Raw genomic sequence first — 13,345 nt, 5'->3', positions numbered from 1 at the left:
TGGCTGCTTTCCCTTCTGGGCAGCCTTCCAAGAGACACATCAGTGGTAGATGGAGCCAGAGGCAAAAGTTGATAGAGCAGGGAGTGTAAATGTTATCTTTGTACAATATGCTAGATTCTACATACTAACTCATCTCTGTCCTCCATCCAGGCAAACATGAAGCATTATCATAGTTCAACGACATAGTTCTGTATATAAATTCAATAAATAATAATAATAATAATAGTCCAGCCAGACAAAAATACTCAGGTCCTCAACTTCAGGACCTCAAAGCACCCAATTGCTTGATGTCATTGGGACATCAGGTGATTGCAGGTAGGCAGCCCTCCCACATGTCAGATGTCGCCCACAAGGCTAGATCCTGATATGGATGTGGCCCACAGAACCAAAAAGGTCACCATGCTTGACATAGAGACTTCTTTGAAGTAAGAAGTGGTATATAAATTACCGTATTTTTCGCTCTATAGGGCGCACTGGACTATAGGGCTCACCTAGTTTTTAGGAGGGGAAATAAGGGGGGGGGGGAATTATTATTTTTCCCCAGCCCCAAAGAGCAAAGAAGCCAAGACAGCGAGTGGGATCCATCTCGCTCTCCAGGCTTCAGCGGAAGCCTGCATTCGCTCCATAGGACGCACACAAATTTCCCCTTCATTTTTGGAGGGGGAAAAGTGCGTCCTATAGAGCAAAAAATACGGTACCTAATTCTGTAATAGAGTCAGACCCTTAGTCTATCTAGCTCATTGTTGTCTACACCGTCTGTAGATGTGGACCTACATTTCAAGTTTTTTAAAAATGTTTTTTAAAAAAACACACATGGGTCTTTCCTATTGAACCTGGAGATGCTGGGGATTGAACCTGGGACCTTCTGCATGCAGAGCTTATGCTCTGCCTCTGAGCTGAAGACTTTTAGTTTGATGTAACAGTTTGTCCCTCTGATCTCCACAAAGAAAACAGTGCCCTCAAAAGCTTTGAAATCTGAATTTCTGAAGCAGAGGAAATCCCAAAGAATTCATAACAGTATGTAAAAATCCTATTTCAAGCTATCATGTCTGTGCATTTTACATTTTTCACATTTTCCCTTCAATCTTCATTCTGGCATCCACTGTTCACAGTTTGAATATTCAGATGGTTGGATACCATGATCATATGGTACTGTGAGGACAGATTCATGCAATAGTAGCGCAGTCATCATCTCTGCTGTGCAATGCAATACTTCTTGCACAGGGCACTGTTGACGTGCCTCAAAACAGGTTTCAGGTCAGTATGAGCCACATTATCATATCCATAGGATTGGATTGAGCTGTGTGCAACATGAAACAATTAGCCAGCTTGGATATTACCCTCATGCTGAAATGAGTATGCCTCCCGTATGTCAGTCTAATGTTCATGCTCCAAAAACATCATTAGGAAATGGGGATGAGGAAAGGGCAGTTGATTCATTTTATGGTGGTTTATTCAACTAATCCAGGGGTCCCCAAACTAAGGCCCACGGGCCGGGTGAGGCCCGAGGGACTCATTTATCCAGCCTGCGGCAACGCCCGCCACCACTGTCTGCTCTTACCAACGCTGCGCTGCACAGCTGCCCACTTCCAGATCAGAGCAGCACCGGAAATAGCTTGTGCGCCTGCACAAGCGTTATTTGCCCATGCGCAAGTGTTATTTCCAGTGCACATCTGGGTCGAAGGAGGCCCGTGCACATTCACACAAGCCATTTCCAGTGCTCCTCCAACTTGGAAGTGCACCAGAAATAGCGTATGGGCACACGCTTCCCCCGCCCTCCGGCCCACCGTGCGATCGGCGCTGGAGACACCAGCCCAAGGCGTGGTAAGTTTGCTTACCCCTGAACTAATCCAATAGCAGCAGGAGAGAGAGGACATAGTTTAGAATGGGGAGCTGCAAACCACTGTGTGTCCGAAGGAGGGGAAAGAGAGTAATAAAGGGCATGTAAACAAATTTCTGTGGGAAATGGTTTAATTATCTGGATGTGTTTAGCCTAAAGAAGACTAAGAGGAGACATCATAGTACCATTCAATTATTATTATTATTATTAGTAGTAGTAGTAGTAGTAGTATTTATTTATTTAATTTATGTACCACTTTTATCTTCCGAGGATCACAGTGTGGTGTACATGGTTCTCCTCCTCCCCATTTCATCCTCACAACAACCCTGTGAGGTAGGTGAGGCTAAGAGATGGTGACTTGTCCAAGGTCACCCAGTGAACTTCATGGCTGAGTGGGGATTGTGAACCTCCTGCTCTCCCAGGTTCTAGTCTAACACTAACCGTTATGCCACACTGGCTCACTAATTACCGTATTTTTCCATGTGTAAGACTAGATTTTTTCGCTAATAAATTATGTCAAAAATTAGGGGGTGTCTTATACATGGATAGTGCCAAGGCCATTTTGTTAAATCCGACTCCCCCAAAATAGGGGGCATCTGATACATGGGGACATGTTATAGACGGAAAAATACGGTAATCGCTTCCCATTAGGCATCCCAAAGCATTTACAATATAACATATATAGAACAATTGCATATCTAGAAACAGTTATTTTTAAATGCTTTTCTAGAATCAAATGGTGATAGAGAAGGTGCCACACTAAATACCATGTAGAATGCACCTCGTGATAGTACAGCATTTGCAGAATGCTCTCCTGCAGAACACAGTGATTACTTGTCTATGTAGCTGGTGAGATGATTTTATAGGTAGTCTAGTCCCACCAAAACCAGAGCCTTGAGCTTAGCCCAGTAGCTAATTGACAGCTAAAGGTAAAGGGACCCCTGACCATTAGGTCCAGTTGTGGACGACTCTGGGGTTGCGGCGTTCATCTCGCTTTATTGGCCAAGGGAGCCGGCGTACAGCTTCCGGGTCATGTGGCCAGCATGACTAAGCCACTTCTGACGAACCAGAGCAGCGCACGGAAACGCCGTTTACCTTCCCACCGGAGCGGTACCTATTTATCTACTTGCACTTGGACGTGCTTTTGAACTGCTAGGTTGGCAGGAGCTGGGACCGAGCAACGGGAGCTCACCCCGTCGCAGGGATTCAAACCACCGACCTTCTGATCAGCAAGTCCTAGGCTCTGTGGTTTAACCCACAGCACCACCCGCGTCCCCAATTGACAGCTAGTGCTATCTAAAAACCTGTCATATAGAAGATAAAAGAACTGGAAGCAGGAGCAATAGCCAACAGGGTAGACAAAAGAGATGTGTATTAATCCAACATATTTCAGATCCTACTGGTCATTCTTAAGAGAAATTCAGAGATATGAAGATTCAATAATTAGTTGTGCTGCTTCTTTCCTACATGTTGAATTAATAAACAGGGAGTTCCATTATTGTAGCATTATTTATAACATAAATTAAACTTGTTCTGCGTAATTAGAACCAATGGGTAGAGAGTTTGGGGAAGCAGATTTTGGGTAATTGTGAGGAGAGGGGTCCTATCGGTGCAAGCTGTTTGACAGTCCCAAAACTGTCTACCTTGGAAGCTAATAGGTTCTCCTTTGCCAGAGATATTTAACCAGAAGCTGGATAAATGTCTGTTAAGGATGCTGTAGTTTCATCCTGCTTTTCAAATCATGCATGTAAGGTGGTGTAGATTACGTGACCTACAAGGTCCCTTCCAGTTCTTTGTTTCTGTGATTTTACTCATTTTTCAGGACTGCAAAATCACCTGCAAAAAGGACCATGACAAATCCCTTGTCATCTACAAAATGATGTGTCTGCTAATGGAAGTGGTAATGAAATTAGGACTGTGAGATTAATGTCACAAGAAATCCTGAGTCCTGTGTTGATGGTCATGCTGGATAGAAATGTACAGAGAGGGATTAGGATCATGCTTTTTGGCATCACATCAAAGGATGAGGGGAAAATTGATTCAATTCACATTTATATGTGAATTATACTTAATTCACATTTTCTAAAACAATGTGTGAACTGAAACACAGCCACCCTTTGAAATTTACACTTCTCTGAATTTTGCAGCCAAGTTATGTTTGAATAAAATGCATATTCTAGGGCAAAGTATGCATAACTAATACATATATTGATGAGAATAACATATAAAATGCATGAAGAAAAACTGCTTTGCAAATATGTGTATTTTAGTCAAAGCCACACATTAAACGTGCATATTAACACTAAAATGCTGACAGATTACCTGAGGAATTAATTAAATAAATAAATTGCAAGCTGATATGGAAATGTGCTCACTTTTAAGATTGGAAAGATAAGGAACTGTGAGAAAATTAAATTGACAGGTATGCATATCCCTGTTTGATCTCTCTGCATTGATCATTACTTCTGCACTTAACATGCATAGACTCCAACACTGGTAAGGATCTGAATGCACAATCTGTCCTGCAAAAATGGAAGGGCACCCATTCAAAATCAGTGCAAGTATGATTCCTATCCCCCCCACACACACACAATGGATGTATGGATCCATCTACTCCCATACTGTGCCAGTTTTACATGCATGTAAACACAAGTCTATTCCAGCCCTTATTCCCTGGGTTGTTTAAAAAAACTTGAAAAATTCACTTACCAAACCCCTCCACTAAAATAAGGATTCCTGAATATTTTTATATACATTCCCCCATAAAATAGTAATCTTTGTATACTTCCCGCCCCATAAAATACACATTATTTGTACACATATTTTGGAACCAAAAGTGCATTGCAAAATTCAGAGAAGTGCACAGTGCAAATGTTTACGTATTAATGCAGGAAGGGTAAATCCAGTTGATCTACTTAAAAATTCAGGTCAAACAAAATTCTCCTCCATCCTTCTTCCACGTGCAAATTTCTACCTTTTTGGGGTTTCTGCACAAGTGTCCAGTCTTCATTTTTCCTGGGTCCTCACTCAACTGTTTTTTCCTCTTCCAGTTCCTTATTCCAAATGATGAAGTACATAAGCATTCATGTAACAGAAGCTGTTCATCCTTGAGCATCACCTGGTGAATGGCAAATGATGTATCTCATGTCATTTTAGGCTTTATATCAAAATGAGGAAGATTAACCAGCATAAGATACTGGGTGACTAATCTTGCCTAGCATCACCATAATTTGTAGTGTGTATGTTTTACACGGTCTGCTTGGAGATGGGGTGGGATGCATAGTGATTCAGAACAACATTCACATGCTTTTTGTTAAGCATGCAGATGCTGTTGTAAGAGAATCAAATTGCTAAATGATGCCACAGGAGGCTGATGGGTGAGACAAAGAAAAAATAGTTGACAACATGCATGTTTGGAGGCATATATAAGACATCTGTACCCCGAGGAAGCATGATGACACAGGGCTCCCCTTTTCTTTTCTGATTATCCTCTTCTGGACCTTTTATTTTATTTATTTTATTTAAAAGATTTCTGCACTGCCCTTCATGACTGATTACAGGACAGTTCATAACATTGCAAACAAGTTTCTAAGAAATGTAACTGGTTAAAATGAGGGGGGGACGATCCAAAGCAACAAAACAACAGCAACAACAGTTCACTAGCTCATTTCCTCTAAATGCTTAGCATTAACAGTCAGCAAATGCCTGGGTGAACAAACAGATCTTTAGCAAGCATTAAAAGCTTCTGAGACTCAGTGCTTTTCTTATTACAGTGGAGGGGGGTGATTCCATAAAACTGGGTGCCACAACAGAAAGGTTGTCACAGAATGGATTTCAACTGGTTGCAACTAGCCAGGGAGGGCCTCAACTGAAGATCTCAACATGCATGTGTATGGGATCTTTGTGCTTGCTAATTGGTAGTAATGGATGGTTGGACTTGAGAGTACTGCAAACACTGAAATAAAACTTCTAGTTCTTACTTGAAATAAAACATTCTTCTCTTATGCTAGCAGAAGGTAGCAGGTGTGGGCAACAACCACATTATTAGGTTCAACCTTGATTTGGTGCTTTGGAAAGAACTCTCAATTTGAAATGCTTTGTAGGCTGGCCAATTTGACTTGACTTCCTTATGAGTCCGCTTTGTTAATCTGCAGACCTGGTGGCCCCTGCATGTTGGATAAAGTCCACAAAGTTTCAGTCAGATAGGTCCAGTATTTTTGTGTGTGCTGGGCACCTTTAAATATTTTCTCCTTTTTTGGTTTTAATGACATATCTCCGGCTTATTTATTTTGGGGCAGAATAAGATGCCATTTTCAGGCTAGCTTTCCCCTCCTTCCATGTGTGGTTGTAAAATGAATACTGCCAAATTTCAGAAGAATAAATGAAGTATTTTCCCACGAGTATCTTGAACAGTTTTGGAGTATGTAAATAAGGAATATTCTAGTCTCCCATTATAGTTTGTGGGCAATTTGTCTGCAAGTTGAAGAAACATCAATCCCACTTCACCTCTAACAACCTCCAAGGCATATTCCTCCAGCTCAGGATTCAGGATGTGGCTGAACCCAGTTCATACCCCTAGAAGACAGGCTATCATAAACAGATAAAATAGCCTATGAACTCATGGGAAGATAGGTCTGCCTGAAGACATAGACTTTCATCTTCCATGAGCTTCCTCAGTGGTTCAGAACCTAGGGCAAGCCATTCTTGACACAGAAGTTACTGCACCTTTATAATCTTGATGGCATTGGAAAGTTCTGGGTCTTTTCTTTCATTACATTCCTGCATTGATGGAAGAAACTGCCTGGGAGGCAGCTGCTAAATGGCCAAGCAAGTCTTAAATGTTCATCAGTGACAAAATAATTCAGTTCTGGTACAGCAAACCTAAACACAATGGGTCGGATCTAAACTTAATAGACCAATTGAAATCAATGGGACTTCAGTTAGTGATGACTAATTTAAGTCCCTTTGATTTCAGTGAGCCTGCTATAAGCTCTGATAAGTCTGTATCTATCTCCATGAGCTCGTATTTAAAACCATTTTACATATACTCTACTGGACTTTATGAAATGCAACAAACTCAGTTTTTTAGCTTTTGACTGTATTCCCATTGCTTACTTCATGAATGGATTTTGATTCAAGAAGGCGTGAATTTTGCAGAGGAGAGCATATTTGTCTGTGACATTCTTTGTGCCCTGGGAACTTGAAATGTAGTAGCTCTGCCCAGCCAACGGCACTGTAGATTTACAACTATTAGGGTAACTGAAGCATCTATATCTCCTGTGTCCGTTCTTCAACTGTGCCGATTAAGAATTGTACTTGCATTAGATAATGAGAAACAAATTTGTTGGAGCAAAATACCGGTTTACAGTTTTAGAAATATTAAGTCTGGAGAGTTCTTATTTTTGTTTGGTTAATCATATCAGGTGCAGATTTAATAAAGTTGCTCCCTGTTGTTTTGCAGGTGATGGTGGGTTCGCTAAAGACGCAAAACTGAAAGCTCCCTCTTCCCTGGCTGTATCTCCTGACGGCACCTTGTATGTAGCTGACCTTGGCAACATCCGTATCCGTGCAGTCAGTCGGAATAAGGCTCATCTCAATGACATGAATATTTATGAGGTTGCATCCCCAGCAGACCAGGAACTGTATCAGTTCACCAGCAATGGGACTCACTTGCACACACTTAATCTGATTACAAGGGACTTCATGTACAATTTCACATACAACGGGGAAGGCGATCTTGGCACCATTACCAACAGCAATGGGAATTCAGTTCATATTCGCAGAGATGCCAGTGGTTTGCCTCTCTGGCTGGTGATGCCTGGAGGTCAAGTATACTGGCTGACCATAAGTAGCAATGGGATTCTCAAAAGAGTTTATGCCCAGGGCTACAATCTAGCTCTCATGACTTATCCTGGCACTACAGGTCTTCTAGCCACCAAAAGCAATGAGTATGGATGGACAACAGTTTATGAGTAAGTGACCTTCAAATATTTTTTATGCCTCATCTCCACAATACATTTAAAGCCATATCATGCCACTTTAAACAGTCATGGAATCGTAGAATTGTAAAGTTGGAGGGGACCCTGAATCTAACCCCCTGCAATGATGCCTCCCCCTAAAAACAGAATCCTGGGAGGTTTAATTCATGAAGGGTGCTGAGAGTTGTTAGGGTACTATCACAGAGCTACAATTCCCAGAGATCCCTGGGAAGAAGGATTGACTTTTTAGCTACATTGGGAAGTATAGCTCTGTGTGGGGAATAGGTCTCCTAACAACTCTCACGACTTTATGAAACTTTGCAAATGCTCTTTTTGAGAGACTTATTTTTTAAATTACGTTTGTATAACACCCTTCTTCCAAATGAAAACACAAAATACATAATAAAACAAAAGCAAAGCAAGCCAATAACCCTCCTCCCACAGGCCATAGATTCAGCCAAACTCTAGGTTGAAGATAAACTTTTTTGCTTCACACCTTTACCCAGAGGTCTCAGAGTGGTTCACAGAATAAAATCAAAATGTAAAACCCCACAAAATACATAATCAAATCAAAACAAAACAACAACCCAATAAACCCGCCTCCCAAAAACACCACATTTGTAAGCGAGGAGTGCCTAGCCGGGGAGAGCATTCCACAAATGGGGAGCCACCACAAAAAAGACCATTCTCATATTGTCACTCGCCAGAACTCTTGTGGGGGAGACACTCAAAGAAGGGCCTCAGACGACAATCACAGGATCTGAGTCTGTTTGTATGAGGAGAGGCAGTCCTTGATGTATTGTGATCTTGAGCTGTTCAAGGTACTTAAGATACTTCAGTGGCCCTGTGGTGCCTATGTGCCTGTATCTTCCTCACCACCTTTTTCATACTATAATGCAATCCCTGTTGTGACCAGGAAGGGCAAATCAGTCTATAGTTAATAAAGTCTGGAAATTGTCCACAGGGATTGGCATATGGAGAGGCATTATGGTTTATTGACTAGAGTGTCCCTGGTTCAAATCCCCACCCAGCCACTGGGTGACCTTGGGCCAGTCACTATATCTCAGCCTATCCTATCTCACACAGATAGAATGGGAGAGAAGAGCCATGCACAACACCTTGAACTGCTTGGAGGAAAGCTGGGGTGTGGCTTGCTTGGATGCATTAGATCAGTCTACACATAAGAACTATGTAACTTAGCAATGGGGAAGCTGTTACCCTCTATATGCTATTGAACTACATTTCCCATCATCCCTGGGGATTGGCCATGCTGACTGAGGCCGATGGGAATTGAAGTTCAGTACTTTTCTCATAGGTGCTTTATCATAGAATATGCATAAGAACTATAATCCCATGTCACTTTTGCATGTGTTTACCCATGATAAACACATCACATTTCTGCACTAATCTGTGTTTATAACTAAATCCACATGAACATTTGCATTTAAATATAAATTCTTAAACACATTTTCTCTCAGCATGCGCATTTCAAATGATATTTTCTCTCAAAGATACATTCCTAAATGTACTTCGATGTAATTTTTTTCAGTCATGCATTAAATTCAGGAATGACTGAAGTTAGTGAATTAATAAGTTCTGATTCACACATTGAGTGGTGCAGGATAGGTCCAGGCTGAATGATGAGGGTGGAGATGCTCCTTCAGGTATGCAGGGCCTAAGCCATTTAGGGCTTTAAAGGTCAGCACCAACACTTTGAATTGTGCCTGGAGGCAGAATCAAATTTCCACAGATAACTTCCAAACTTCCAATGTTCGAAGGCATAGCTTTTGTGCTGAGTGCAGCTTATGCCCATCCCCCATGACTAACTAAACAAGAACATGTTACGCAAAATAGTAAAATTTGCAAGATAAGGGTTGTATCCAATGTAGTGCTTAGTTAAAGACATTTAGTGGTGTATAAACATTGTACTGGTGGAACATTATTGCACAGGGGAAATCACAAACACATTACCAAAGATGGTTGCACAACTAATTGCACAAACTAAATGAGCTATTGCACTACAAGCCTCCCCTAATGCAGCTGTTGCTTTGGACTAATTTGTTTCACTGCCTTTAAACTCTTCCACTGCAGAACTTTCATGCTAGTTAGCAAACAGAGAAACATTGGGTGCAGTCCTAAATGTTTCACAGTGTTGAGAATTTGCAGGGTTGGGATTGGGGGAAGTTACCTAATTTTGTTTGCCTGGGTATGCAAGCATCGAACTGTGCATCTAAGAACCATTAGCTGAGGCTGCAATCCTGTCCTTTTTCACCTGACAAAAAACAAAGTCCCACAGAGCTCTGCAGATCTTATTTCTGAGTAGACATGCCGAGGATTCTGTTCTCAGATCATGTGGATTCCTTTTGTGAATAACATAAGAAAAGCCCTGCTGGATTAGTCCAGTGGCTCAGCTTTTCCAGCTTTCTGCTTTCGTGGTCACCGACCAGGTGCCCCAGGAAAATCCTTAAGCAGGACATGAGCACCAGAGCACTCTCCCCAATTGTGATCTCCAACAATTGGTGTTTAGAAGCATCCTGCCTGCAAGTGTGGTGGTATGCTTCTTAACATTTTAATGCAATTTAAAATTAACTAAAAAGATATTTAAAAGATTTAAAAACAATTTTAAACCATCTAAAAACATTTAAAGTCAACCAGTTACTAATTTCAAGGCAGGGTAAAAGAGAAATGTCTACATTTCTCCTGAAAGTCAATAATGGGGGAGACAGATGCTACCTTTTGAGTAGCAGGGTGATGGGGAAAACTTTGGACTGCCACTGCCCTTGAGAGTACTGGATGAATAGTCTGCTCTGGCATTAATTATTTGCCTATTTCCTTTGGTTTTTGAATTGCTCCCTAGCAAACATCTCCACATGATTAAATAATAATAAAAGAAAAACATATATACAACAATTATTTTTTTTTGAAAAGACAGATTTGAAATCCAATACAGCTGCAGACTGGTATAAAAATATTCATTGAAAAGACTTGTTGAAAAAGGAAATTCTTCAATATGCATTAAAAAGGCTTATTGAGACAGTGTTTGCCTGATATGTAATGGGGGAGGGGATGTCCCGAAGAGTAGGTGCTGCCACACTAAAGACCTGGTTCCTACATCATAAGGAACAGACGTCCTGGTGAGATGGTATGTGCAGGATGCCTTGTCCTGAAGAGTACAGTGATCCACTAGGTATATAGAGGATGAGATTATTGTTTATGTTCCTTAAAGGTGCAGAAGTCCTCTGGAGGGGCTGGGGGAGAGGCAAGCAACCTTTTGACTCCCTGGCTTGCTCTTCCACATGCTTGCAAATCTCCCTCTTCTGTCCTGTCCATTTCTGCAATTGCTCACAGCCTGTCCTGTTCTAAGCTTCCAATGAGAAGTAGGATTGAGCTGAAGCAGCAAAATCAATGGGAGATGTCAGGTTGGTTTCATCTGGTCAATTTATGGTCTGTGGTCCACAGCTTTTTACTGTTATTCCCATTGTATAAGGTGACCAGATGCATTAGAGGACAAACATTCTTCCTTATGCTTTTTTCTTTCTTTCTTTTTTTAGAGTTATACAGGAGCCAATATTTGAGCAGACGCAGCTGTGGTAACTCCTGAAGTACTGCTCATTTATTTTGGATTTATTACATTTCTATACTGCCCTCCCTTCAAGGAGCACCAGGATGCCTCTGTACCTGGTTCGTCCCCGCCCTCCTCAACACACACGTCATTTTAACCTGCCCTCTGTTATCTCCTGACAATGTGTGTTACAGTGGACCAAAATCTGGGAGACCAGGGTTCAAATCCCCACTCAGCCACAGAGCTCACTGGGTGACTTCAGGCTAGTCACCCTCAGCCTAGCCTACCTCACAGGGATGTTGTAAAGATTAAATGAGATGGGGATGAAGTGCATACCCCACCTTGATCTCCTTGAAATAAGGGCTGGATATGAATGTAAATAATAAATAAATAAAATGGGGCCCTATTGCAAACTTATAAGATGTACGGAGTAGAAGAGAGCAGAGTACCATAACAGTTTGTAAATCTGCCATATTCAAGGTTATCAGAGGTTGGGAGCATTAGAGACTTGCTAAGGTCTGCACCCCAGCAGTGGCTGTTAGCTGCCAACACCTCTCTCCCTGCTCCCAGTAAAACTCTTCCTCCTCCTGCTCCTCCTCTCTGTTGAGATGTGCTCAGCTGCCCTCACCAAGAAAAGCAAGGAGAAGTCAGCAGCCTCCACTTGCCTTTCCTTCAGCTCAGAGGGAGAGGGAGTGCAAGAGGGCAATGGTACAAGGAGGTGAGCCCATTCAGGACCAGGACTGGGCACCTGCTGTAAGTCTATGACCCAGCAAGGACCCTACCTCTGGCCATGAAACTGCCAGTTGCAATGCCCTCTCCACCTGTGCAGCAGCGCAGACTGGCCTAGAAGGAATTGTCTCTGGAGGCAGTAATGCTTTTGAATACTGGTTGCAGGAATCCTTGGGGAGTGGCAGGAGTGCTCTTGTGCTCAGGTAATGCTTGCAGGCTTCCTGCAGGCATCTGGTTGACCACCATAAGAACAGGATGCTGGACTAGATGGGCCGTTGGCCTGATCCAATAGGTACTTCTTATGTTCTTGTGCTTGTTGCAGGGGACGTGGTGACCAAGATGGGAGCCTGCCTATAACATCTTGCTCAGGAGCACTGCAAAACCTAAAACCAGCTCTGGGCTTACTTAGAGAGACTGGTCCACTGAAACTAGGCTTGGAAGCAGCATTCTATTGTAGACAGTAGATTTAGACTGTGGTGCATGCTTGATTGCTCTGTGTTTGTGTGTGTTGCCTGTTACAGTTTTTCTGGTTTGCAAATACAGTGGTACCTCAGGTTAAGTACTTAATTCGTTCCAGAGGTCCGTTCTTAACCTGAAACTGTTCTTAACCTGAAGCACCACTTTAGCTAATGGGGCCTCCCACTGCTGCCACGCCGAAGCACAGTTCTTAACCCGAGGCAATATTTCTGGGTTAGCGGAGTCTGTAACCTGAAGCGTATGTAACCTGAGGTACCACTGTAATATGCCCAAAAGAGTTGGTGAAGCAGGGGATGATCAAGGTCAAATCAAAGGGGAAAAGACAACAGGAGCCAACATAAATGGCAATGTGGTATATTCCAGCCCTTCCCCATGATGAAATGTAAGAATATAGGTGTGTCTTCATTCCAGTCAGGATAAGGGACCCCTGACCATTAGGTCCAGTCGTGGCCGAATCTGGGGTTGCGGCGCTCATCTCGCTTTATTGGCCGAGGGACCTGGCGTACAGCTTCCGGGTCATGTGGCCAGCATGACTAAACCGCTACTGGCGAACCAGAGCAGCACAGCACACGGAAACACCGCTTACCTTCCCACCAGAGCGGTACCTATTTATCTACTTGCACTTCAACGTGCTTTCAAACTGCTAGGTTGGCAGGAGCTGGGGACGAGCAATGGGAGCTCACCCCGACGCAGGGATTCGAACTGCCGACATTATGAGCTATGATCGGCAAGCCGTAGGCTCTGTGGTTTAACCCACAG

General features: G+C 42.6%; 1 protein-coding gene across 12 annotated transcripts in view; it reads left to right on the top strand.

Moving 5' to 3' along the window:
• The window catches only part of TENM1 (teneurin transmembrane protein 1), a 404,140-nt gene that overhangs the window by 353,987 nt on the left and 36,808 nt on the right, over positions 1–13,345 (top strand). For all 12 annotated transcript variants that reach the window (XM_081847832.1, XM_081847839.1, XM_081847838.1 and 9 more), the window contains one exon: positions 7,302–7,812. In XM_081847832.1, coding sequence (XP_081703958.1) covers positions 7,302–7,812 — 511 coding nt within the window. The remainder of the gene's footprint in view (positions 1–7,301; positions 7,813–13,345) is intronic.

This window comes from Podarcis erhardii (assembly GCF_964252035.2).
Source record: "Podarcis erhardii genome assembly, chromosome: Z".
Lineage (NCBI taxonomy): Eukaryota > Metazoa > Chordata > Lepidosauria > Squamata > Lacertidae > Podarcis > Podarcis erhardii.
Note: the sequence above shows the minus strand (reverse complement) of the source record. Positions and strands in the feature narration are given on the sequence as shown.